Raw genomic sequence first — 24309 nt, forward strand, 5'->3', positions numbered from 1 at the left:
TCACATCAGAACTTTCAGCATTTTCCCATCGATTAGACTGGCCCCCATGATCAAGTGGAGTGCCCACATGAAGTGGGTCTTCACAGCTCCTGAGGCATGCTTCTGTGCGTTAAAGTGATTTATCAGACTAATAACCAGTGACAGGAATCTAACATGGGTACAATTCCCACCTTAAATTCTTTGCAGCTCTTGTTTGGGTTCCTACAACCTCCACTCCCAATAAAGGTACCAGCCAGACCCCGAAATTCATGATCCTCGCATGCTATTATCAACCATCCCGCCAACACCTTCCGATCATCTGATTGTTTACTTTAGTTTAGATATGCAGTGCGGAAACAGGCCCTTCGGCCCACCAAGTCTGCACCGACCAGCGATCCCCGTATGCTAGCACCATCCTACACACTAGGGAAGAATGTACAAACTCCATACTGACAGCACCCGTAGTCAGGATTGAACCCCGGTCACTGGCGCTATAAGGCTGCAACTCTACCGCTGCGCCACCAGGCCCCATGCATCACCGTGTCGCTCAGCTAGCTTGCTGATGACCAATCACCTCTCACCCACTGACACCCACTGACACCCAAAGATCACTTAACTCAGTGGGTCAAACACTCCAGATTACATCATCTGCAATCTTTTGTGTCTATAGACGTACCTGACCACCAGTCTGAAGAAGGGTCTCAACCCGAAACGTCACCCATTCCTTCTCTCCAGAGATGCTGCCTGTCCCACTGAGTTACTCCAGCATTTAGTGTCTGCCATCGATTTAAACCAACATCTGCAGTTCTTTCCTACACCATCTGACCATCTTATTGATCAATTAATATTTTCCTTCAAATGACCAAATCTTCTATGTTAAATGACGGAGCAGGATTGAACAGCCTATTCTTGCTCCTAATTCATATGTTCATGCCATGCACCATCCCCTGCAGTTTAAAGTGAAATGTGGCTAAGCCATGCCCCCTATCCTGCTCACTGAGAAATACAGTTATTAGTGTTAGAGATACAGTGTGGAAACAGGCCTGCACCCACATTATATTGATTATTATATCTAATAAGCGAGTTCTGTATCTCGATAAACGCAAGGAATCATGGGATTTGTCAAAGGTCATTTTTATAAAAAGCGAACGCAGAGCTGTATAAACTGTGTATAAATTGTTAACTAGAACTGTTATTCTACCAAGGAATTAATCTAGAATTCTGTCAACTCAACAGCTTCCTTTCTTGTTCTGCTGTTCACACGCTACTTGCACAGTCGCAGTTCTAGTTCAGTTCATTAATCTGCAATTATGAGATATTCAAAAAGTTAAAGAATTTATTAATTTATTAATTTATTAATTAATAATGTATTTGCTACTGGAATAAGAAAATATTACTTGTGCATGAAACTTTTTCTTATCTTTATTCATAATTTATGTTTAAAAATATATTTAATCTGAGGCAGGCAGCAACTGTATTCAGTGTGATGTGGGCTGATGTGTTACCTACAATGGTGTCAATGTACCGTTATTGCAAAGATTCATCTCCGAGGAAAACCGAGTACAGGGTATAAGACATTTAACTGCAAAATGCCTGCCCTTTAGTATTGAATAGATTGAGTGGAGGGTCTGTGCTGTTCTATGTTTGCAGTGGCTGTGGTGCGTTTCCCCCAGCCATCTAGCCCAGTGCACGTTGACCAGCACAGTTCAACAGCCCTTGTTAGCAGAAGTTCTTTGTGCAGGTGTTACTCGAAACCCAAAGATTTTGTGGATGTTCTGCGTTAGGATTGGTCAAAGAGCCAGCTAGCGAAAGGGCTGTCTGATCAGGTCAGATCAGCCCAGGTTGCCGAATGGCCGAAGGGCGTATTTTAATGGGTCGTTATTAAACTGTTCTGTCTGTGCGGCATTGCCGGCTCTCTCTCGCCCAGATCCCCCACCCCAACTGTCGACAAAGTCTGACTGAGAAAATGCTCCCACTCATATTACGGGTTGGCCCCGTATTTGCCCACTCGCTGGGGCGGGCGGTGCCTCCTTCAAAGAGAGCAAGAACAGGTCCCGTCAGCTGGGGAGCGGCGACCCACTCCTGAGTGAAGCCTCTAGTTTGGCTGCGGTTGAAATTGCTGCAAATTCTCATAATTATCACCGCCCAGTCACCCGGACTGAGCTCCCAACAGTGTGCCCTTACAGACTGGAACCAACCCCAGAGGTTAAAGCGTTAGCATCTTTATTTAAACCAACCCACCTCGAAAGTTTAACCAGCCTGGTAGAATCCAATCTGAACTTTCCAACCTACCACCCCACACAGCACATTCTCCTTGTTTCCTTCAATCCAGGAAGGTTGTTTAGATAGGAATATAAGGACTGTCTCAAATTTGTTGTCCACACAACTTGTAATTCGTGTCAATCAATATGGAATTTGAATGGCTGTGACTCAGGCTAATGCCAGGGATTTGATAATTGACAGGTTCGTTCCAGGCATTCTTGCCTTTTCAAGGCTGGTGCTGTATTGAGTCAATAATTTAAATAGATAGAATTGTGGATTTGTGCAGCCTGCAGTTTTGATGGATACATTTATTTATAAATCTCATAAAAATGAATACCCGGTTCCATACACACACAGTAGCTCAGCTGGCGAGAATGTTTATCCCAAATAACCCATGACCTGGGCATGCGCCGTTGTAATATGGAACTCGCTTATAGTGTGTGAACCACAATTGGAAGGTTCCCATCGATGGGGAAGGTGAGAACTACAACTCCCAGAGTGCGTTGCGGCGTGCGCCCTCGCCCGTGTGGCGGTTGGGTGCGTGTGGATGACGTCAGGAGGTGAGTGTGGATGACGTCAGGGGGCCGGTGACGGTGACGGTGGAAGATGGCGGCCGTGGGCGGACTGTGGCTGCGAGGGGCCGTCGGGAGCAGCCGCTCCAGGCTGGCGAGGGCGGCACTGACAGCACCAGCGGCGGCCGCAGCAGCGGCAGTGGGGTCGCGGCGCTCGGTAGCGCACTTCACCTTCGTGCCGGACCAAGAGCCCACGCAGTATGGTGAGAGAATGAGCACCATGTCTCCCGCACCGACCCACAGTCCCAGCACCTTGGTGACAGGCTGATCCCCCACTGTCACCCTGAGCTTGACCCCCACTGTCACCCTGAGCTTGACCCCCACTGTCACCCTGAGCTTGACCCCCACTGTCACCCTGAGCTTGACCCCCACTGTCACCCTGAGCCTGACCCCCACTGTCACCCTGAGCTTGACCCCCACTGTCACCCTGAGCTTGACCCCCACTGTCATCCCCAGCCTGACCCCCACTGTCACCCTGAGCTTGACCCCCACTGTCATCCCCAGCTTGACCCCCACTGTCACCCTGAGCTTGACCCCCACTGTCACCCTGAGCTTGACCCCCACTGTCACCCTGAGCTTGACCCCCACTGTCACCCTGAGCTTGACCCCCACGGTCACCCTGAGCTTGACCCCCACTGTCACCCTGAGCTTGACCCCCACTGTCATCCCCAGCCTGACCCCCACGGTCATCCCCAGCCTGACCCCCACGGTCATCCCCAGCCTGACCCCCACGGTCATCCCCAGCCTGACCTCCATCTGATCCCCACGGTCATCCCCAGCCTGTTCTCCACGGTCATCCCCAGCCTGTTCCCGACGGTCACCCTGAGCTTGACCCCCACGGTCATCCACAGCCTGACCCCCACGGTCATCCCCAGCCTGATCTCCATCTGACCCCCACGGTCATCCCCAGTCTGACCCCCACGGTCACCCTGAGCTTGACCCCCACTGTCACCCTGAGCTTGACCCCCATGGTCATCCCCAGCCTGACCCCCACGGTCATCCCCAGCCTGACCCCCACGGTCATCCCCAGCCTGACCCCCACGGTCATCCCCAGCCTGACCCCCACGATCATCCCCAGCCTGACCTCCATCTGACCCCCACGGTCATCCCCAGCCTGACCCCCACGGTCATCCCCAGCCTGACCTCCATCTGACCCCCACGGTCATCCCCAGCCTGACCTCCATCTGATCCCCACGGTCATCCCCAGTCTGTTCCCGACGGTCACCCTGAGCTTGACCCCCACGGTCATCCCCAGCCTGATCTCCATCTGACCCCCACGGCCATCCCCAGTCTGACCCCCGCGGTCACCCTGAGCTTGACCCCCACTGTCACCCTGAGCTTGACCCCCACGGTCATCCCCAGCCTGTTCCCGACGGTCACCCCCAGCCTGTTTCCCACGATCATCCTGAGCTTGACCCCCACGGTCAGCCCCAGGAGGGAGGAAAGTAGAGAAAGAAGGGAGGGAGAGAAGAAGAGAAAGAAGGGAGGGAGGGAAGGAGAGAAAGAAGGGAGGGAAGGAAGGAGATAAGGGAAAAGAGAGAGAGGAAGGAGTGAGAGAAGGAAGGAGAGAAAGAAGGGGGGAAAGGGAGAGAAGGGAGGGAGAGGGCCAGCGGCAGGAGCGGATGCCGGGGTCACCACGTCTCCCCGAGGAGAGAGAGGGGTGGAGCTAGGGCTGTGTGTGTGAAGCACGGCGACTGGAGGGGAGGGAGTGCTGCCCCGGGACCGTAAGGGAACGACCCACCTCCCCCTCGCCCCCTTCTCCATTCCCCCTCACACCACCCTCCCCGTCCACCCCTTTCTTCCCCCTCCACCCCTTTACTTTCTCTCCACCCCTCTCTCCCCCCTCCACCGAGAGTAGATTACTCTAGCTTGGGGCCCCCTTAGGCGCGGGGCACAATTGGGAGCAATTGGTCCAATTGGGTTAAGGCCGGCCCCTGATCCCAAGCCAGACCTCCTTGATCTTACCAGGTTTGACCATGGTCAACCCAAGTCTGACGTCCATGGTCGGTACCCAAGCCTGACCTGCAAGGTCATCCCAAGCATTACCTCCATGATCATCCTGAGCCTGATCTCCAAACTGAATAAGGGGGGTGGGGTGTCGAATGGGCTAGTGGAGGATGGAGTTAAAGGGAAAGGGTTTCTTAAATGTGTGAGCGTAGAGACAGAGGGGTGTAAAATGAGGGTAGAAGCAATAGGTAGCAAGGTGAAAAGTAAAAGTGGCAGGCCGGAAAATCCAGGGCAAAAATCAAAAAGGGCCACTTTTCAACAAAATTGTATAAGGGGTAAGAGTGTTGTAAAAACAAGCCTGAAGGCTTTGTGGCTCAATGCAAGGAGCATTCGTAATAAGGTGGATGAGTTGAATGTGCAGATAGCTATTAATGACTATGATATAGTTGGGATCACGGAGACATGGCTCCAGGGTGACCAAGGCTGGGAGCTGAACATCCAGGGATATTCAATATTCAGGAGGGATAGAGAGAAAGGAAAAGGAGGTGGGGTAGCGTTGCTGATTAGAGAGGAGATTAACGCAATCGAAAGGAAGGACATTAGTTTGCAGGATGTGGAATCGGTATGGGTAGAGCTGCGAAACACTAAGGGGCAGAAAACGCTGGTGGGTGTTGTGTACAGGCCACCTAACAGTAGTAGTGAAGTTGGAGATGGTATCAAACAGGAAATTAGAAATGCGTGCGACAAAGGCAAAACCGTTATAATGGGTGACTTCAATCTACATATAGATTGGGTGAATCAAATTGGCAGGGGTGCTGAGGAAGAGGATTTTTTGGAATGTATGCGGGATAGTTATCTAAATCAACATGTAGAGGAACCAACGAGAGAGCAGGCTATTTTAGACTGGGTATTGAGTAATGAGGAAGGGTTAGTTAGCAGTCTTGTTGTACGTGCCCCCTTGGGCAAGAGTGACCATAATATGGTTGAGTTCTTCATTAGGATGGAGAGTGACATTGTTAATTCAGAAACAATGGTTCTGAACTTAAAGAAAGGTAACTTTGAGGGTATGAGACGTGAATTGGCCAAGATTGACTGGCAATTAATTCTAAAAGGGTTGACGGTGGATATGCAATGGAAGACATTTAAAGACTGCATGGATGAACTACAAAAATTGTTCATCCCAGTTTGGCAAAAGAATAAATCAGGGAAGGTAGTGCATCCGTGGATAACAAGGGAAATCAGGGATAGTATCAAAGCGAAGGATGATGCGTACAAATTAGCCAGAAAAAGCAGCATACCGGAGGACTGGGAGAAATTCAGAGACCAGCAGAGGAGGACAAAGGGCTTAATTAGGAAAGGAAAAATAGATTATGAAAGAAAACTGGCAGGGAACATAAAAACTGACTGCAAAAGTTTTTATAGATATGTGAAAAGAAAGAGATTAGTTAAAACAAATGTAGGTCCCTTGCAGTCAGAAACGGGTGAGCTGATCATGGGGAACAAGGATATGGCGGACCAATTAAATAACTACTTTGGTTCCGTCTTCACTAAGGAAGACATAAATAATCTGACGGAAATAGCAGGGGACCGCGGGTCAAAGGAGTTGGAGGAATTGAGTGAAATCCAGGTTAGCCGGGAAGTGGTGTTGGGTAAATTAAATGGATTAAAGGCCGATAAATCCCCAGGGCCAGATAGGCTGCATCCCAGAGTACTTAAGGAAGTAGCTCCAGAAATAGTGGATGCATTAGTAATAATCTTTCAAAACTCTTTAGATTCTGGAGTAGTTCCTGAGGATTGGCGGGTAGCAAACGTAACCCCACTTTTTAAGAAGGGAGGGAGAGAGAAAACGGGGAATTACAGACCAGTTAGTCTAACATCGGTAGTGGGGAAACTGCTAGAGTCAGTTATTAAAGATGGGATAGCAGCACATTTGGAAAGTGGTGAAATCATTGGACAAAGTCAGCATGGATTTACAAAAGGTAAATCATGTCTGACGAATCTTATAGAATTTTTCGAGGATGTAACTAGTAGCGTGGATAGGGGAGAACCAGTGGATGTGGTGTATCTGGACTTCCAGAAGGCTTTCGACAAGGTCCCACATAAGAGATTAGTTTACAAACTTAAAGCACACGGCATTGGGGGTTCAGTATTGATGTGGATAGAGAACTGGCTGGCAAACAGGAAGCAAAGAGTAGGAGTAAACGGGTCCTTTTCACAATGGCAGGCAGTGACTAGTGGGGTACCGCAAGGCTCAGTGCTGGGACCCCAGCTATTTACAATATATATTAATAATCTGGATGAGGGAATTGAAGGCAATATCTCCAAGTTTGCGGATGACACGAAGCGGGGGGGCAGTGTTAGCTGTGAGGAGGATGCTAGGAGACTGCAAGGTGACTTGGATAGGCTGGGTGAGTGGGCAAATGTTTGGCAGATGCAGTATAATGTGGATAAATGTGAGGTTATCCATTTTGGTGGCAAAAACAGGAAAGCAGACTATTATCTAAATGGTGGCCGACTAGGAAAAGGGGAGATGCAGCGAGACCTGGGTGTCATGGTACACCAGTCATTGAAAGTGGGCATGCAGGTGCAGCAGGCAGTGAAGAAAGCGAATGGTATGTTAGCTTTCATAGCAAAAGGATTTGAGTATAGGAGCAGGGAGGTTCTACTGCAGTTGTACAGGGTCTTGGTGAGACCACACCTGGAGTATTGCGTACAGTTTTGGTCTCCAAATCTGAGGAAGGACATTATTGCCATAGAGGGAGTGCAGAGAAGGTTCACCAGACTGATTCCTGGGATGTCAGGACTGTCTTATGAAGAAAGACTGGATAGACTTGGTTTATACTCTCTAGAATTTAGGAGATTGAGAGGGTATCTTATAGAAACTTACAAAATTCTTAAGGGGTTGGACAGGCTAGATGCAGGAAGATTGCTCCCGATGTTGGGGAAGTCCAGGACAAGGGGTCACAGCTTAAGGATAAGGGGGAAATCCTTTAATACCGAGATGAGAAGAACTTTTTTCACACAGAGAGTGGTGAATCTCTGGAACTCCCTGCCACAGAGGGTAGTCGAGGCCAGTTCATTGGCTATATTTAAGAGGGAGTTAGATGTGGCCCTTGTGGCTAAGGGGATCAGAGGGTATGGAGAGAAGGCAGGTACGGGATACTGAGTTGGATGATCAGCCATGATCATATTGAATGGCGGTGCAGGCTCGAAGGGCCGAATGGCCTACTCCTGCACCTAATTTCTATGTTTCTATGTTTCTATGTCATCACAGGTCTGACCATGGTCATTCCAAGCCTGATTTCCATGATCATGCCAGTTCTAACCAAGGTCACCCTGAGCTTGGTTTCCATGATGATCCCTAGCCTAACCTCCATGGTCAGACAACAAGCCTGATCTCCATGGTCAGCCTCTATGTCTGACCTCCATGACCAGCTCCCAAGCCTGAACTTCATGGTCAGTCTCCAAGTCTGATCTCCACGATTATCCCAAGCCTGGACCACCCCCCAGCCTGAAGCCATGAACCTCCCCGAGCCTGACACCTTCCCTTGGTCTGAGCTCGAACCATGATCTCCTCCAACTTGGCTCTGCCCATTGATGATGATAAAGGTTTGCTCTTTGTGATCTTGAGCTGTTTGACCATGAGCCGCACCACATTGCAAGAGATTGACTATGAACCAATAACCTCCAAATCTGACCCAGAACCCAAACTCCATGCTAAGATCTCTGCCATTTACTCTCTGAGTCAATGTACCATCCTAAGAGCCTGGCCCTTAATTATAACCCTGGGTTATAATAAAAAAACGGATCCCATATCCCATTAAGTCTAAGTGCAGCATTGTAAAATAGACTGTATTGTCTTGGAGATGGTGTATCTGAGTGAACATGAACACATCTTGTTGGCCTGGACGAGTTGGGCTGAAAGGCCTATTTCCGTGCTTTATGTCTCTGTGACTGTACGATATGACCCCCTCCCCGAGTCTGAACACCCCATAGCATCGAAAAAACCTGTGCATGATTTATAACCTACAGTTTTGGTGTTTAACCTTGAGCCCATTGATTTTGGTAGATCACCAATCCTAACCAATAATGCATGAACCAAAGAGTGACTTTGAGACTCTTGGCATAGAACGAGCCTGACTTACCATTGACTTAATGGCAAGGTCAGACATTGAACATAGCATAAGTGGTATAGTAAGAGCTCTAAAACGACTCAAGTTTGACTTATCTTGACAGTATAGTTTGTAATAAAAGTCTGATCTTTAATCCATGATCCCAGAGCTCAGACATGGTAAGTGCCCTTCCTTGGCTCTTAAAACTGATCCCCTATTTTCCTGTATCTCAGCATTAAATTTCTACTAGCGTGTCTATATTTCATTGAAGTTTATTATAGTTTGCTATGCCTCCAGGTTTTATGTCACATGCATATTTGGAAATTGGACCTATATACCCGTTCAAATCTATATTACTAAAAGTCTGATCTTGACCGCTTTTGGCCCACTGCTGCGATTTCCGAGAGAAAGCCACCACCTACGGCCGTCATTTTTGGCCACCTCGCTCAGAGCCCCCCCCCCTCCGCCTTCCTGGACCGGAGGATTTTTCCCATCGATGACAAATCAGAGAAATGTTAATGTTTAAAAAAAAATCACCATTCTCTCTGCTGCCCCTGCTGGAGGGAGGGGGAGGGGGAGGGACTTAAAAACCAGGAAGTCACGTCTCTCTGAGTGAATAACACTGAACATATGTCTACTCAACTGTGAGTCCCCTTAATGTGGTTTGAAAATGAAAATATGGTTTGTTTGAAGTAAAAAGGCACTGCCTGCAAATGGTTGTTTGGGTGCTTTGGCGAAGTTAAAAGGCACTACTTACTGCAAATGGTGGCTTGGGTGCTTTGGCTTGAAGTTGAAAGGCACTGCTTACTGCAAATGGTGGCTTGGGTGCTATGGCTTGAAGTTAAAAGGCACTACTTACTGCAAATGGTGGCTTGGGTGCTTTGGCTTGAAGTTAAAAGGCACTACTTACTGCAAATGGTGGCTTGGGTGCTTTGGCTTGAAGATAAAAGGCACTACTTACTGCAAATGGTGCCTTGGATGCTTTGGCTTGGTTAAAAGGCACTACTTACTGCAAATGGTAGCTTGGGTGCTTTGGCTTGAAGTTAAAAGGCAATACTTACTGCAAATGGTGGCCTGGGTGCTTTGGCTTGAAATTAAAAGGCACTACTTACTGCAAATGGTGGCTTGGGTGCTTTGGCTTGAAGTTGAAAGGCACTACTTACTGCAAATGATGGCTTGGGTGCTTTGGCTTGAAGTTGAAAGGCACTACTTACTGCAAATGGCGGCTTGGGTGCTTTGGCTTGAAGTTAAAAGGCACTACTGCAAATGCACTTACTTCCTGTTTGCACTGTATATTGATTTTAGATAAAACGCTACTACTTACGGCTGTGATTTTTGGCCATCTTACTCAGTCCCCCTCTGCTCAGAATTATTTCCATCAATGAAAAATAAATGTGTTATTAGTGTTTAAAATATGTTGAGAATCTCTCTCCTGTCAAGCACGCCATGAAGGCCACACCTTTTCCGGTGGGAGGGAGAGGGGTTATAAAACCCGGAAGTGTGGGTGTGGCTCAGTCTCTGCATTATGGAGGAGGGAGAGGTTACGACTGTTTGAGCTGTGAATCAACTGAACACACTGAATGTCTACTGAACTATGAGTTTGGTGTTTTGTGTGTTTTTATTGTGGTTTCACCCTGCATGAAATGGTATGAAGCTGCATTTGAATTTGGTGGCCTTGCACTCTGCTTGAAGTGGAATGAAACTGCACTTGAATTTGGTGGCCTTGCATCCTGCTTGAAGTGGTGTAAAACTGCACTGAATTTGGTGGCCTTGCACCCTGCTGAAAGTGTTATGAAACTGCACTTGAATTTGGTGGCCTTGCACCCTGCTTGAAGTGGTTGGAAACTGCACTTGAATTTGGTGGCCTTGCACCCTGCTTGAAGTGGTAGGAAACTGCACTTGAATTTGGTGGCCTTGCACCCTGCTTGAAATAGAATTTCAAGGAATAGTCATGAGTCAACTGCCAGCCCACCAGCCGTGAGTGAGCTGCCAGCAGATCAGGTTTGAGGGACTGAGCTGCCACCCCAAGAACCCATACCAGCGCTCCAGAAAGCCCCCCCCACTGGCCACCAATATTGGAATTGGTGGAGAGTTGGAATATTGCGTCGGGGGACCAGCCCTCCCATGTGAACATGGGACCCAACGGGTCCCACTTAGTCTAGTTATTAATATATAGTGCGAAAAGGAGTGACCTGAGCACTGACCTCTGGTGAACTCCACGTATATTTCCCTTTAATTGGAGGATGTGGTGAAGGTAGTATCAATATTTTTCTAGTTGGCTTCCAATCCTTTTTTAAATTCTTAAAACTCAAAACCCTTTTTAGGCAGTCTATTAGAATCGAGGATGACTCTTTTCCACTTTGGTTTTGTGGGTTCTGAGGTGGCAAATGAGAACTGCACAAAGCCCCTGTTAACAAGGGCTGGTGAACTGTGCTGGTCAACGTGCAATGGGCGAGATGGCTGGGGGAAACGCACCGCAACCACTGCAAACCTGGAACAGCACAGACCCTCCACTCAATCTATCCAATACTTAAGGGCAGGCATTTCGCAGTTAAATGTCTTATATCGGATTGGCGGCTCCTTCACAGGGCCAACCTGTACTCGGTTTTCCTCGGAGATGAATCATTGCCTTAACGGTACATTCACACTGCCTGTAGGTAAAGCATCAGCCCACATCATACTGATACAGTCGCTGTCTGCCTCAGATTAAATGTATTTTTAAACATAAATTATGAATAATGATAAGAAAATGTTTCAAACACAAGTAATATTTTCATATTCCAGTAGTGAACTCATTAAGGATTAAATGAAAATAGTAAATTCTTTAACTTTTTGAATATCTCATAATTGCAGATTAATGGACTGAACTAGAACTGGGACTGTGTAAGTGGTGTGTAAACAGCAGAACAAGAAAGGAAGCTGTTGAGTTGACAGAATTCTAGATTAATTCCTTGGTAGAATAGTTAACAATTTATACACAGTTTATACAACGCTGCATTCGCTTTAAAAAAAAAATCCCGAATGACCTTTGACAAATCCCATGATTCCTTGCATTTATCGAGATACCGAACTCGCTTATTGCTATCCATAATGGGATACCAATCCAGAATTTAAAAAAGCGTGGTTGAAAGATTTTTCACTAAAATTGCATCATATAAATGAAAGTAATGTGCAAAGGAACACAATGATCATATTTAAGGCTTTTTAATTGATTACCTCACTAATTCATCAATCAGCAAAATAAATGAACACTTTGAAAGCAGTCAATTCCTGAAATAATTTATTTGAAATGTTTGTAAATTAAATATGTGTACTGCCTCTGTATAAACTATTCTTTAGAATAAAAATCATTTTAGTGATTAAAAATCATTATGCATTCCTGCAAAGTAAAAGACACTTTAGCTTTCATCGGACAACTTTGTAACAAATATTTTATTTCTTCATGAAAAGGTCCTACGCAGAAGATGAACCTTTTTCAATCTATCACAAGTGGCTTGGACAATGTTTTGGCAAATGATCCAACTGCAGGTATGTACCCTAATTTTATTGCCTTTTATTTAGAAGTGAGGGGTGGATAGTTAACAGTCCGGATATTGTTTTAGTATAATATAAAATGCTGGAGGAACTCAGCGGATCATCTGATGTATTGCTCAAGATACCATCATCTGCAGTTACTGTGGGATTTGATAACGGAACTCAAGATAAAGGAACCACTAGGAGGTTATGACCACAACATGATTAGTTTTAAGGTACACAAAAATGCTGGAGAAACTCAGCGGGTGCAGCAGCATCTATGGAGCGAAGGAAATAGGCGACGTTTCGGGCCGAAACCCTTCTTCAGACTGATGGGGGGTGGGGGGGAGAAGGAAGGAAAAAGGGAGGAGGAGGAGCCCGAGGGCGGGGGGATGGGAGGAGACAGCTCGAGGGTCAAGGAAGGGGAGGAGACAGCAAGGGCTAGCAAAACTGGGAGAATTCAACGTTCATGCCATCCGGACGCAAGCAACCCAGGCGGAATATGAGGTGCTGTTCCTCCAATTTCCGGTGTTGCTCACTCTGGCAATGGAGGAGACCCAGGACAGAGAGGTCGGATTGGGAATGGGAGGGGGAGTTGAAGTGCTGAGCCACCGGGAGTTCAGGTAGGTTATTGCGGACTGAGCGGAGGTGTTCGGCGAAACGATCGCCCAACCTCCGCTTAGTCTCCCAGATGTAAATCAGCTGACATCTAGAGCAGCGGATGCAGTAGATGAGGTTGGAGGGGATACAGGTGAACCTTTGTCGCACCTGGAACGACTGCTTGGATCCTTGAATGGAGTCGAGGGGGGAGGTGAAGGGACAGGTGTTGCATTTCTTGCGGTTGCAACGGAAAGTGCCCGGGGAGGGGGTGGTACGGGAGGGAAGGGAAGAATTGACAAGGGAGTTGCGGAGGGAGCGGTCTTTGCGGAAGGCAGACATAGGGGGAGATGGGAAGATGTGGCGAGTGGTGAGGTCATGTTGGAGGTGGCGGAAATGGCGGAGGATTATTTGTTGTATTTGCTGGCTGGTGGGGTGAAAGGTGAGGACTAGGGGGACTCTGCCCTTGTTGCGAGTGCGGGGATGGGGAGAGAGAGCAGTATTGCGGGGTATGGATGAGACCCTGGTGCGAGCCTCATCTATGGTGGCGGAGGGGAATCCCCGTTCCCTGAAGAACAAGGACATTTCCGATGCCCTGGTGTGGAACGTCTCATCCTGGGAGCAGATGCGGCATACGCGGAGGAATTGGGAGTAGGGGATGGAGTCTTTACAGGGGGCTGGGTGGGAAGACGTGTAGTCCAGATAGCCATGTGAGTCAGTTGGTTTGTAGTGTATGTCGGTCAGAAGTCTGTCCCCTGCGATGTAGATGGTGAGGTCAAGGAATGGTAGGGGAGTGTCGGAAATGGTCCAGGTGTATTGGAGTACCGGATGGAAGTTGGTGGTGAAGTGGATGAAGTCAGTCAGTTGTGTGTGGGTGCAGGAGGTGGCCCCAAAGCAGTCGTCAATGTAACGGAGGTAGAGGTCGGGGATGGGGCCATGGTACGTATTGAACAAGGATTGTTCAACGTACCCGACAAAGAGGCAGGCGTAGCTGGGGCCCATGCGTGTGCCCATAGCTACGCCTTGTGTTTGGAGGAAATGGGAGGAGTCAAACGTAAAGTTGTTGAGGGTGAGGACCAACTCCGCTAGGCGGAGGAGGGTGTCAGTGGCTGGGTATAGGTTGCTCCTCTGGTCGAGGAAGAACCGGAGGGCTTTGAGGCCATCCTGGTGGGGGATGGAGGTGTAGAGTGACTGGACATCCATGGTGAAGATGAGGGGGTGAGGGCCTAGAGAGTGGAATGCGCGGAGGCGGCGGAGAGTGTCTGAGGTGTCTAGAACATAGGTGGGAAGGGATTTGACCAAGGGGAATAGTATGGAGTCAAGGTATGTGGAGATGAGTTCGGTGGGGCACGAACAAGCAGAGACAATGGGTCTGCCGGGAGAGCCGGGTTTGTGGATTTTGGGGAGAAGGTAAAAACGGGCCGTGCGGGGCTGGGGAACGATGAGGTTGGAAGCTTGGTCGGGCAGGGCGTGGGAATTGATGAAGTCGGTGATGGTGCTAGATATGGTGGCCTGGTGCTCGTCAGTGGGGTCATGGTCCAAGGGTAAGTAGGAGGAGGTGTCTGAGAGTTGGCGCGTGGCCTCAGCTTTGTAGAGATCGACGCGCCAGACTACCACGGCACCTCCCTTGTCGGCTGGTTTGATAACCCAATCTGGGTTTTTCTGGGTTGCAAAGATTAGTTTTAATCTGCAATTTGAGAGGGAAAAGATGAAATTGGATGTGTCGGTATTGCAGCTGAGCAAAGGTGACTACTGAGGCATGAGGGAGCAGCTGGCCAAAGTTGACTGGAAAGGGACCTTAGCAGGGATGATGGTGGAACAACAATGGCAGGAATTTCTGGGAATAATTTGGAAGATGCAGGACCTTTTCAATCCAAAGAGGAAGAAAGATTCTAGGGGGAGAAAGAGGCGACTATTATTGACAAGGACTGTATAAAACTAAAAGGCATATAACTTTGCAAAGATTAATGGGAAGCCAGAGGACTGAAAAGCTTTTAAAGAACTACATAAGGTAACTAAAAAGGCAATACAGGGAGAAAAGATGAAATACGAAAGTAAGCTAGTTAATAATATAAAAGAGGATAGCAAGAGTTTCTTCAGCTATATAAAGAGTAAGAAAGATGCAAGACTGGACGTTGGACCGCTGGAAAATAATGCAGGAGAAGTGATAATGGGGAATAAAGAAATGGCAGAGGAGTGGAATAACTTTTCTGCATCAGTCTTCACCGAGGAAGACACCAGCAACGTGCCTGAAATTCAAGAGAGTCAGGGGGTGGAAGCTAGTGGAGTGGCTATTACTAGGGAGAAGGTGCTTGGGAAGCTGAAAGGGCTGAAGGTGGATAAGTCACCTGGTCCAGATGAACTGGACCCTAGGGTTCTGAAAGAGGTGGCCCCTGAGAAATTGTGGAGGCATTAATAGTGATATTTCATGAATCACTAGAGTCAGGAGTGTTCCCAGATGATTTGAAAATTGCCAATATTACCTCGCTGCACAAAGAGGGAGCAAGGCAGAATAGTGGGAACTATAGACTGACTTCGGTGGTTGATAAGATTTTAGAGTCCATTATAAAGGATGAGGTTACGGATTACTTAGAAGTTCACGATAAAATAGGCCAAAGTCAGCATGGTTTTGTGAAGGGGAGGTCTAGCTTGACAAATTTCTCTGCCTCAGAGGGCGGTGGAGGCCGGTTCTCTGGATCCTTTCAAGAGAGAGCCAGATAGGGCTCTTAAAGATAGTGGAGCCAGGGGATATGGGGAGAAGGCAGGAACGGGGTACTGATTGGGGATGATCAGTCATGATCACATTGAATGGCGGTGCTGGCTCGAAGAGCCGAATGGCCTACTCCTGCACCTATTGTCTATTGTCTAAATTTGCTGGAATTCTTTGAAGAATTAAAAAGCAGGACAGACAAAGGAGAGTCAGTAGATGTTGTTTACTTAGATTTTCAGAAAGCCTTTGATAAGGTGCCACACGTTAGGCTGCTTAGGAAGATGCGAACCTTCAATATGAAAGGGCAGATACTAGCATGGATAGCAGGTTGGCTGGATGGCAGAAGACAAAGAGTGGCATTAAAGGGGGATTTTTCAGGTTGGCTGCCAGTGACTAGCGGAGTTCTGCAAGGGTCGGTGCTGGGGTCGCTACTCTCACGTAATGATTTGGACGAGGGGATCAAAGGCTTTGTGGCAAAGTTTGCGGAATACGAAAATAGGTGGGTGGAGGGCAGGGAGTGTAGAGAAAGCAGGAACTCTGCAGAAGGACTTGGACAAGTTGGGAGAGTGGGCTGAGAAGTGGCAGATGGAATATAGTGTAGCAAAGTGTGGAGTCATGCATTTTGGTAGTGGGAATAAAGGTGTAGACTATTTTTAAATGTGGTGAGAATCTCAGAACAAAATCTGTTAATTTGAAATTGTAAATTTGGGGAGATAGATTGGAACAATTGGGAATATTTTTTAATTGTTTTTTTTCATATAATGATCTATTTTTAAAGAGTCTGCCTTATAGGTAGTTTAAGAGTGATCTCACATCCCCTACCACCAGTAGAATTCTGGATTAGTGGAGGGAATGAATAGGACACTAAAGATTGTGGAAGTTAGTTATGACCTACAGGCCCACAGGAATGAATTCATTACATACGCACATCAATTAAGCACAACCTTGTCAGTCTTGCATTCACAGGGGTTGAAAACGCAGAAGCCACTTCCAGTTGGACACAGACACAGTCCATACTACTGGGATCGGACAAAATTGGGACAATGTTGGAGGGGACTGTACCAGGTGCAACTATGACACCAACCACCGTGAAGATTGAAGATTACTCCCGTTGGAGACATCTGATACTGTAAATGGAGGAGAACCAAGACAATGGGGCTATTGATCCTACTTTTTATCCTGAGGTTGGCCCAGATGAGCTGGACTTGGGCTGCACCAAGACGTCCTGTATAAGGCTGACAACTGTCCTTATGTTTATAACACTGACCAAGATGGATCCAATACCACAGGTTCTTGAAGTAACCAGGAAAAGGTGGCAGCTTATCCCGGAGCTACAGACCGAGCTGAAACAGATGAGAAATGTGCTCACCAATGCTCAGTCTGAAAATGACCATCTTGCTTCCAACACACAGCAGCTGAAGGAGAGCAATCGGGTTGTGGAGGTGAAAAGCCTTGATTTTGGAGTGCAACTCAGTTACAGAACTGAATTGAGGTAAATCCCAGCCGGGATCAAAGTGAGGAGCTGAGTTGGGATGGATCAGACAGCCAGTTGGCATTGATGGAGAAGGAAGATGAATGCTGGTTTCACACGCTGATGGACAACTTGGGAGAAAGAACGACTACATTTGTGAAAAGAAACTACATTTGTGATGAATGTGGACAGACTTTCAAACAGCGGAAACACCTGTCAGTTCACCAAATGCGCTATACTGGAGCAAAACCTTTGCAATGTGACGTTTGTCGTTACCAGTGCAGGCAAAGAGCATCCTTGAAATACCATATGACCAGGCACAAGGCAGAAGCTGAACTTGAATTTGCTTGTGACCAACGTGAGAAGCTGTTCGAGAAGGCTCACAATTTGAATGTTTATACGTCCATGGTTCATCCTTTAACCCAGAATACAGATAAAAACAAACCTGTTGAAATTGAATCGTCAGCTAAGTTTGGAAACATTAATTAAGTGGGAACCCAGTTAATAGTTATTCAACAGCTAAATTATGCGTCTAAAGAATCTTGCACCCTTTTTCAGTGTCAGAAAGGAATAACATGAATAAATGTAATCAAGCCAGGCTCACCTAAAATAGATAGAACAAAGAAAAGGTTAGTGTGGAGAACATAGTTCTGAGCATTATAGCACACCAGTTCCAGAGACAAAGTCCCATGTCTGCAATGGGGTAGAGGTGCATCAAGCAGAATACTAGCAATTGGAAGGACTGTTCAGAACTGTGATAACAGAGGGTCACAGTTACATCCTGGACATGCATTCAAGTCGCACCGTTGTTTTGAATGAGGGACAGTGCCCATCCAGTAGAAATAAGGACTCAATGGATGGGTCAATAACCCTTTCACCTCGGAATGGAACAGTGACTGAAAATGGTGAGGGTGATAATGTTGCGAAGCATCAACGTGTCCCAGTGTTAGCAGACTTTCAGCCTTGTACATACGGTTGAGCTATTTTGCGGCCGGTGGATGTGGACAACTGGGAATCCCCATTGAGGAAGGATATGATCCTGAATATACAGAGTGCTCTATGGAAAAAGTTCAGGTACAAGATGCAACTCAACCATTAAACGTGAAAAAAAACAGTTAACTGCAATGAAGCATCTTGTTCTATAAGAAATTATGTTGTGGATGGATTGGAGTCCAGTGATCTTTCTGAAAGGTATTTATCAAGTGAAGATGACAGAGAAACAAAAGTTAAGAATGGCTCTTCAGATGAGTCTTTTCAACCATATTGGAAGAAGAAGAGTAAGTTACCAGTTAAGAAGTGCAATATTAAGGATGTGAAGAAACAATCTGGACAAAAACGTGCCCGAAACCAAAGTCAAACTTGGAAAGGGAAGATTTCCCCACCGTGTATCGATGTCAATATAAGGCATGTGTTGTGCTGTTTACAGAGGAGTTGACGGTCTTAAGAAACACATAAAAGAGCAGCATGAAGAGGTGCGTGAAAGACCGTGCCCCCACCCAGGAGGTAACAAGGTGTTTCTGATTGATCGCTACCTGCAGCGTCATGTAAAGCTGATCCATATAGAAGAAAGAACATCTTTACAGATCAGGGGGAAATGCAAAGCCTTTGGTCACAACTTCGGAAAGACAAACCAGATTTGATCAATAATCTTGAAGCATTTTGAGCTCTATTGTATGACCAAGGGTCTAGAGAGAGAGAAGCTGAACATTTTGAAACAGATGGACGTCTTGAAAGAGATTATGCATAACCCTATCCGGGAAGACAATGACTCAGACCTGGTGAGTAATCAGTGTGATGACAATCAGGACATTGATGAGGATGGCAATGATGGTGTTTCTGATGAGAAGGACAATTGCTGTTTTGTTCCCAACCCTGACCAGATCGATGCCGATGGTGACAGCAGAGGAGACAACTGCAAGGATGACTTTGACAACATCCCAGATATCTATGACGTGTGCCCGTAGAACAGCGCCATCAGTGAGACCTGAAGAAGTTCCAAAGGGGACGATACAGATCGTTACTAACTGGGTAGTGTGCCACAAGGGCAGGGAGTTACTGCAGACCGCCAACTCTGACCCTGGCCTTGCTGTCGGATTTGAGGAGTTCAACGCCATCAACTTCAGTGGCACCTTCTACATCAACACAGACTGCAATCTACGCTGGCTTTGTCTTTGGCTTCCAGTCCAGCAGCCACTTCTACGTGGTGATGTGGAAGCAGGCCACCCAAGCCTACTGGGAGGAGAAGCTGTCCAAACCCACGGATACACTAGCGTCTAGATCAAGGTGATGAACCCCACCACAGGACGAGAGGGGGGTGGGGAGCACCTCACCTGTGCAACGGTCTATGAAGAGACTGGCAACACCCTCGGACAGGTGCAAACTTTATGGCACAACCCAAATATCGGCTGAAAGGATTACACCGCCTACAGGTGGCACCTGATCCATTGACCCTAAACAAGCTTCATCAGCATGGTTGTCAATGAAGAGAGTGAGAACTGGTTGCCATACCATTGGTGTGATTGGCTTTGGGATACTATTGAACTGGTAGCCATACCTTTGGTTTGGTGGACTTTGGGGTACTGTGATACATTATGGCTCGATCATTCAGCTATTCATTGCTCTAATACTTGCGATAATTGTGTGTACCTACCGAGGACTGTGAATGTTATCACGTTTGATAAAAAGGAGGGAATGAAAGAGTTAATAGTCAAATCTAATAGTCAAATCTAAAATGGAGTTCTTCTACAAAAGCATGGACTAGTAGAACAAAAGAATGGCTCGGTGCCATGTTTGAATGGCTGTAAATTATATGGAACACAATATGGAGGACAGGTTGTCTTTTCATTAAAGGCATTAAAATGGCAGCCTGCAGTAATAATGTGCTTCTTTTCAAGGCCATAAAGAAGCCAAGATTGAAAAAAATCCAGAGATAATTAATAACTTGTTATTAGATGAGCTCGATTTGGACCCAGCTTTTCTTATATTCTGAAAGGTTGCAGAATCTTTCAGTCATGCCATATTCAGACTTGGTAGGAGTGTTTTACTGATAAGAAAAATGTATAATTGTGCTAACTGTCCTTTGTTCTGAGAGTGGGAGCACGAGAAGCACTGAGCAACGTTTGTCCTCATTGTAATCTCGCCACTCCCATCTGACGAATCAATTAAAGATTGCCACGGTTCACCTTTAACAGTTTTTGTTGCTATCTGCTTTTTAAGAAACAAACTTTGACACAGCAGGATCTTGATCAGCCAGGCAAATGTGGATGCCTTTTGAGCATTTTGTTCATTATCTGAAGAAGGGTCTTGAACTGCAACGTCACCTATCCATGCTGTCTGATCTGCTGAGTTACTCCAGCACTCCACATTCCTCTCATCTCCCATTGACGCTATCTACACCTCACGGTTTCTCAAGACTGCAGCTAACATAATCAAGGACCATTTGCGCATCAGTCATTCACTCTTCACCCCGCTCCAATTGGGCAGTAAATACAAAAGTTTGAAAGCATGTACCTTCAGACTCTGGAACAGCTTCTTCCCCACTGTTATCAGACGACTGAGCAGTCCTTTCTCTCATAAACTATGGGTCGTCCTGATGTCGCACCTACTTCATTGCGGCCTGGATTTTTTAAATCTGCACTTTCTCTGTGGCTGAAACACTATAATGGTGTAATACTACTTTCTGCACTTTTTTTTTCCTTTTGCACTGCCTGCTGTTCTTCTGTATGTTTGTACTCATGTATAGTACGATTTGACTGGATAGCTCACAAACAAAGTTTTATTGCTGTATCTTGGTATACCTGACAAGCATGATGCAATTCCAGCACCACTATGAATTAGTGAAATTATTTTTTTTTCTTTAGAGCTTTACAAACATTTTATCCACATTTGGTTACATTTCCATTGAAATTTGTATTCATAAATAAATAATTTATTATACAATTATTTATTTTATTCTTGATTTTTATCCCACAATACCAACATAGCCAGAGAAATTAGTTGAAGAATTAGAGGGAGGACGTAAAATGTGTTTTGATCCAGAGAGCATTTGGGACTGTATCTTGCTGCCTGAAAAGGCATTGTGATAGAAATTGTCATCACATTTAAAAAGTACTTGTACTCAACGAGCTGTGACCTACATGATGACTCCGTATTGGAAGATAGGATTTAAACTCTGTATCTCATTTTTGATAGGCCTGGATACAAAGGGCTGAATGATTGTGCTTCATATATTTTCTGTTAGTTTAGTTTAGCAGTACAGCTTGGAAACAGATACTTTGACCCACCGAGGCCCTTTGCCCACCGGGCCCATCGATGGTTATTCATTGATAACCCATTCACTCTAGTTCTATGTATCCCAATTTCGCAGCCACTTCCTCCATACTATTACCATTTACAGAGGCCAATTAACTTACAAACGTGCACATCTTTGGGATGTGGGAGAGAATAGGAGCACATGGAGGAAACCCACGTTTCACAGGGAGAGCGTGCAAACTCCACAGAGACAGCACCCGAGGTCAGGATCGAACCCGGCTTTTCAGTGCTGTGAGGCAGCAGCTCTACCAGCTGTGCCACTATGTTAGTCCGTGATAGAATTGGGTGAAGCCAGAATGTTGTTTATATCATCCCTTGTAATACATTGAATTAATACACACTTTTAAGGATATCTCAATCCCATAAAATCTTCATTGATCTCTGAAAAGTGGGACACCCTGTTGTATGATGGCAATTTGTCAGTGAAGTCTTATCAAAAAGGTTCAAATGACAAAATATAACCTCTCCCTCCTTCCCTCCCCTTCCCAGCGCTCCCACAGCCTAACGTCTCCGTATCTTCCTTTCTTCTTACCGGCCCCCCCCACATCAGTCTGAAGGAGGGTCTCGATCCGAAACGTCATCTATTCCTTCGCTCCATAGATGTTGCCTCACCCGCTGAGTTTCTCCAGCATTTTTGTCTACCGTCTAAACAATCTTTCTTTAAATACACACTTAAAGATTATTTCCCATTGAAATCACCAGGGTCTGCATGATACTGGCTACGATCCACTAGAGTACTGAAAAAATAAAGTTATATCGTATCATATATTAGGTTTACAGTGAATCTTTTCTCCTTTATTGTGGCAGTCCCTACTTAATATTTCCCACTATGTGATCAGCCAGAAATGTTCAGTGGGATCCGATGGAGTGGAATTAATAGTCTGGATAATGCAGATGGCTAGCCAGCAGTTCATATAAACTAGTGTAAAGTAGTGGCGAGCGACTACTTTAGCACATTAGGATTTCCGACTTCAATCCACTGGAGTACTGATCTGCTCAGGGGTAGGTAATGATCATATTGAGCTGAAAGTAGACAAAAAATGCTGGAGAAACTCAGCGGGTCAGGCAGCATCAATGGAGAAAAGGAGTAGGTGATGTTTTGGGTCGAGACCCTTCTTCAGACTGATTTTGTGGGGGGGGGGGCGGGAAAAAGAACGGAAGTGGAGACAGTAGGCAATGTGGGAGAGCTGGGAAGGGGTAGGGAAGGAGGGAGAAAGCAAGGACTATCTGAAATTAGAGAAGTCAATGTTCATACCGCTGGGGTGTAAACTACCCAAGCAAAATATGAGGATTTTTCCCTCGAATTCGCACTGGGCCTCACTCTGGCAATGGAGGTTTACACTCCAGCGGTATGAACATTGACTTCTATAATTTTGGGTAGTCCTTCCTTTCTCCCTCCTTCCCCTCCCCCTTCCCAGCTCTCCCACATAGCCTACTGTCTCCGCTGTGGTAGCCATTTAGCTTAACTCAGTATGTTATAATTATAACCAGTTACCTTTAAATTTTATTTGCCTGTAATTATGTGGGTGGGATTTATACGTTGTCGGAGGCATGTTTGCGACTGGGATTCTCGGGCAGATGTCCTAGTAGTTTTAGTTTAGTTTGAAGAAGCATGGGGGAGAGGTCACAGCTTTCGACCATGCACGAGTTTGATTACGAATAAGATCAAAATGTACTTAAACAAGAAGAAGTTTGGATGAATATCTTGCTGTTTTTACTACAGCAATAAAGAAACTATTAATTAAGAGACTGAGTTTTGGAAGATTTATCTTTCGACGACATTGAATGTCTCGTGGAGAGCTCGTGAATGTGTTTCAATTATCCCCTAAACCCCTGTTTTCAATCATAGTGGCTAGAGGAAAGATTCCTTGAACGATATGAAAATCGGTCACTACATCCGCCTCTTCCTTTCTTTTTCCCGCCCCCCACCCCCCCCGACATAAATCTGAAGAAGGGTCTCGACCCGAAACGTCGTCTACTCCTTTTATCCATAGATGCTGCCTCACCCGCTGAGTTTCTCCAGCATTTTTTGTCTACTTTCAATTTTTCTGGCATCTGCAGTTCCTTCTTAAATATTGAGCTGAAAGATCAGATATGGTTCATACATGTCAAAGCCCCATTCATTTGAAATGGGTCATAAAATGGGTCCTCTCCTCTCCTCTCTCTACACCAACGACTGCACCTCCACAGACACCTCTGTCAAGCTTCTCAAGTTTGCGGACGACACAACCCTGATTGGGCTGATCCAGGATGGGGAGGAATCTGCCTACAGACAGGAAGTGTCACAGCTGGCGTCCTGGTGCCGTCGCAACAACCTAGAGATCAATGCTCTTAAGACAGTGGAACTGATTGTAGACTTTAGGAGAGCTCCCCCTCCCCTCATCCCACTCACCATCAACAACACCACAGTCACATCTGTGGAGTCTTTTAAGTTCCTGGGAACCATCATCTCCAAGGACCTTAAGTGGAGGGGGCTACCATCGACTCCACAGTCAAAAAGGCACAACAGAGGATGTACTTCCTTCGGCAGCTGAGGAAGCACAATCTGCCACAGGCAATGATGGTCCAATTCTACATGGCCATCGTAGAGTCTGTTCTCACCTTCTCCATCATGGTCTGGTTTGGCTCAGCCACCAAGCACGACACCTGGAGGCTGCAGCGAATCGTCCGATCAGCAGAGAAGGTTATTGGCTGCAACCTTCCCTCCATTGATGAACTGTACACTGCAACGGCCAGGAAGCGAGCGGGCGAGATCATCTCCGACCCCTCACCCTGGCCACAAACTCTTTGAATCACTTCCCTCTGGAAGGCGACTCCGGACTGTCAAAGCTGCCA

The 24309-nt window shown here is 46.5% G+C and overlaps 1 protein-coding gene across 3 annotated transcripts in view; it reads left to right on the forward strand.

Moving 5' to 3' along the window:
- Positions 1–2806: 2806 nt before the first annotated feature.
- Positions 2807–24309, forward strand: part of bckdhb (branched chain keto acid dehydrogenase E1 subunit beta) — a 199980-nt gene continuing 178477 nt past the window's right edge. For 2 of the 3 annotated variants that reach the window (XR_004411999.1, XM_033020819.1), the window contains exons 1-2: positions 2808–3016; positions 12323–12400. Coding sequence is in view for 2 of the 3 variants with exons in the window: in XM_033020819.1 (XP_032876710.1) it covers positions 2848–3016; positions 12323–12400 (247 nt within the window). In the remaining variant the exon portion in view is untranslated. Of the gene's footprint in view, positions 3017–12322; positions 12401–24309 lie in introns of all 3 variants that reach the window. The other variant, XM_033020820.1, reaches the window with a different exon arrangement.

This window comes from Amblyraja radiata, chromosome 5, assembly GCF_010909765.2.
Source record: "Amblyraja radiata isolate CabotCenter1 chromosome 5, sAmbRad1.1.pri, whole genome shotgun sequence".
Classification (NCBI taxonomy): Eukaryota; Metazoa; Chordata; class Chondrichthyes; order Rajiformes; family Rajidae; genus Amblyraja; species Amblyraja radiata.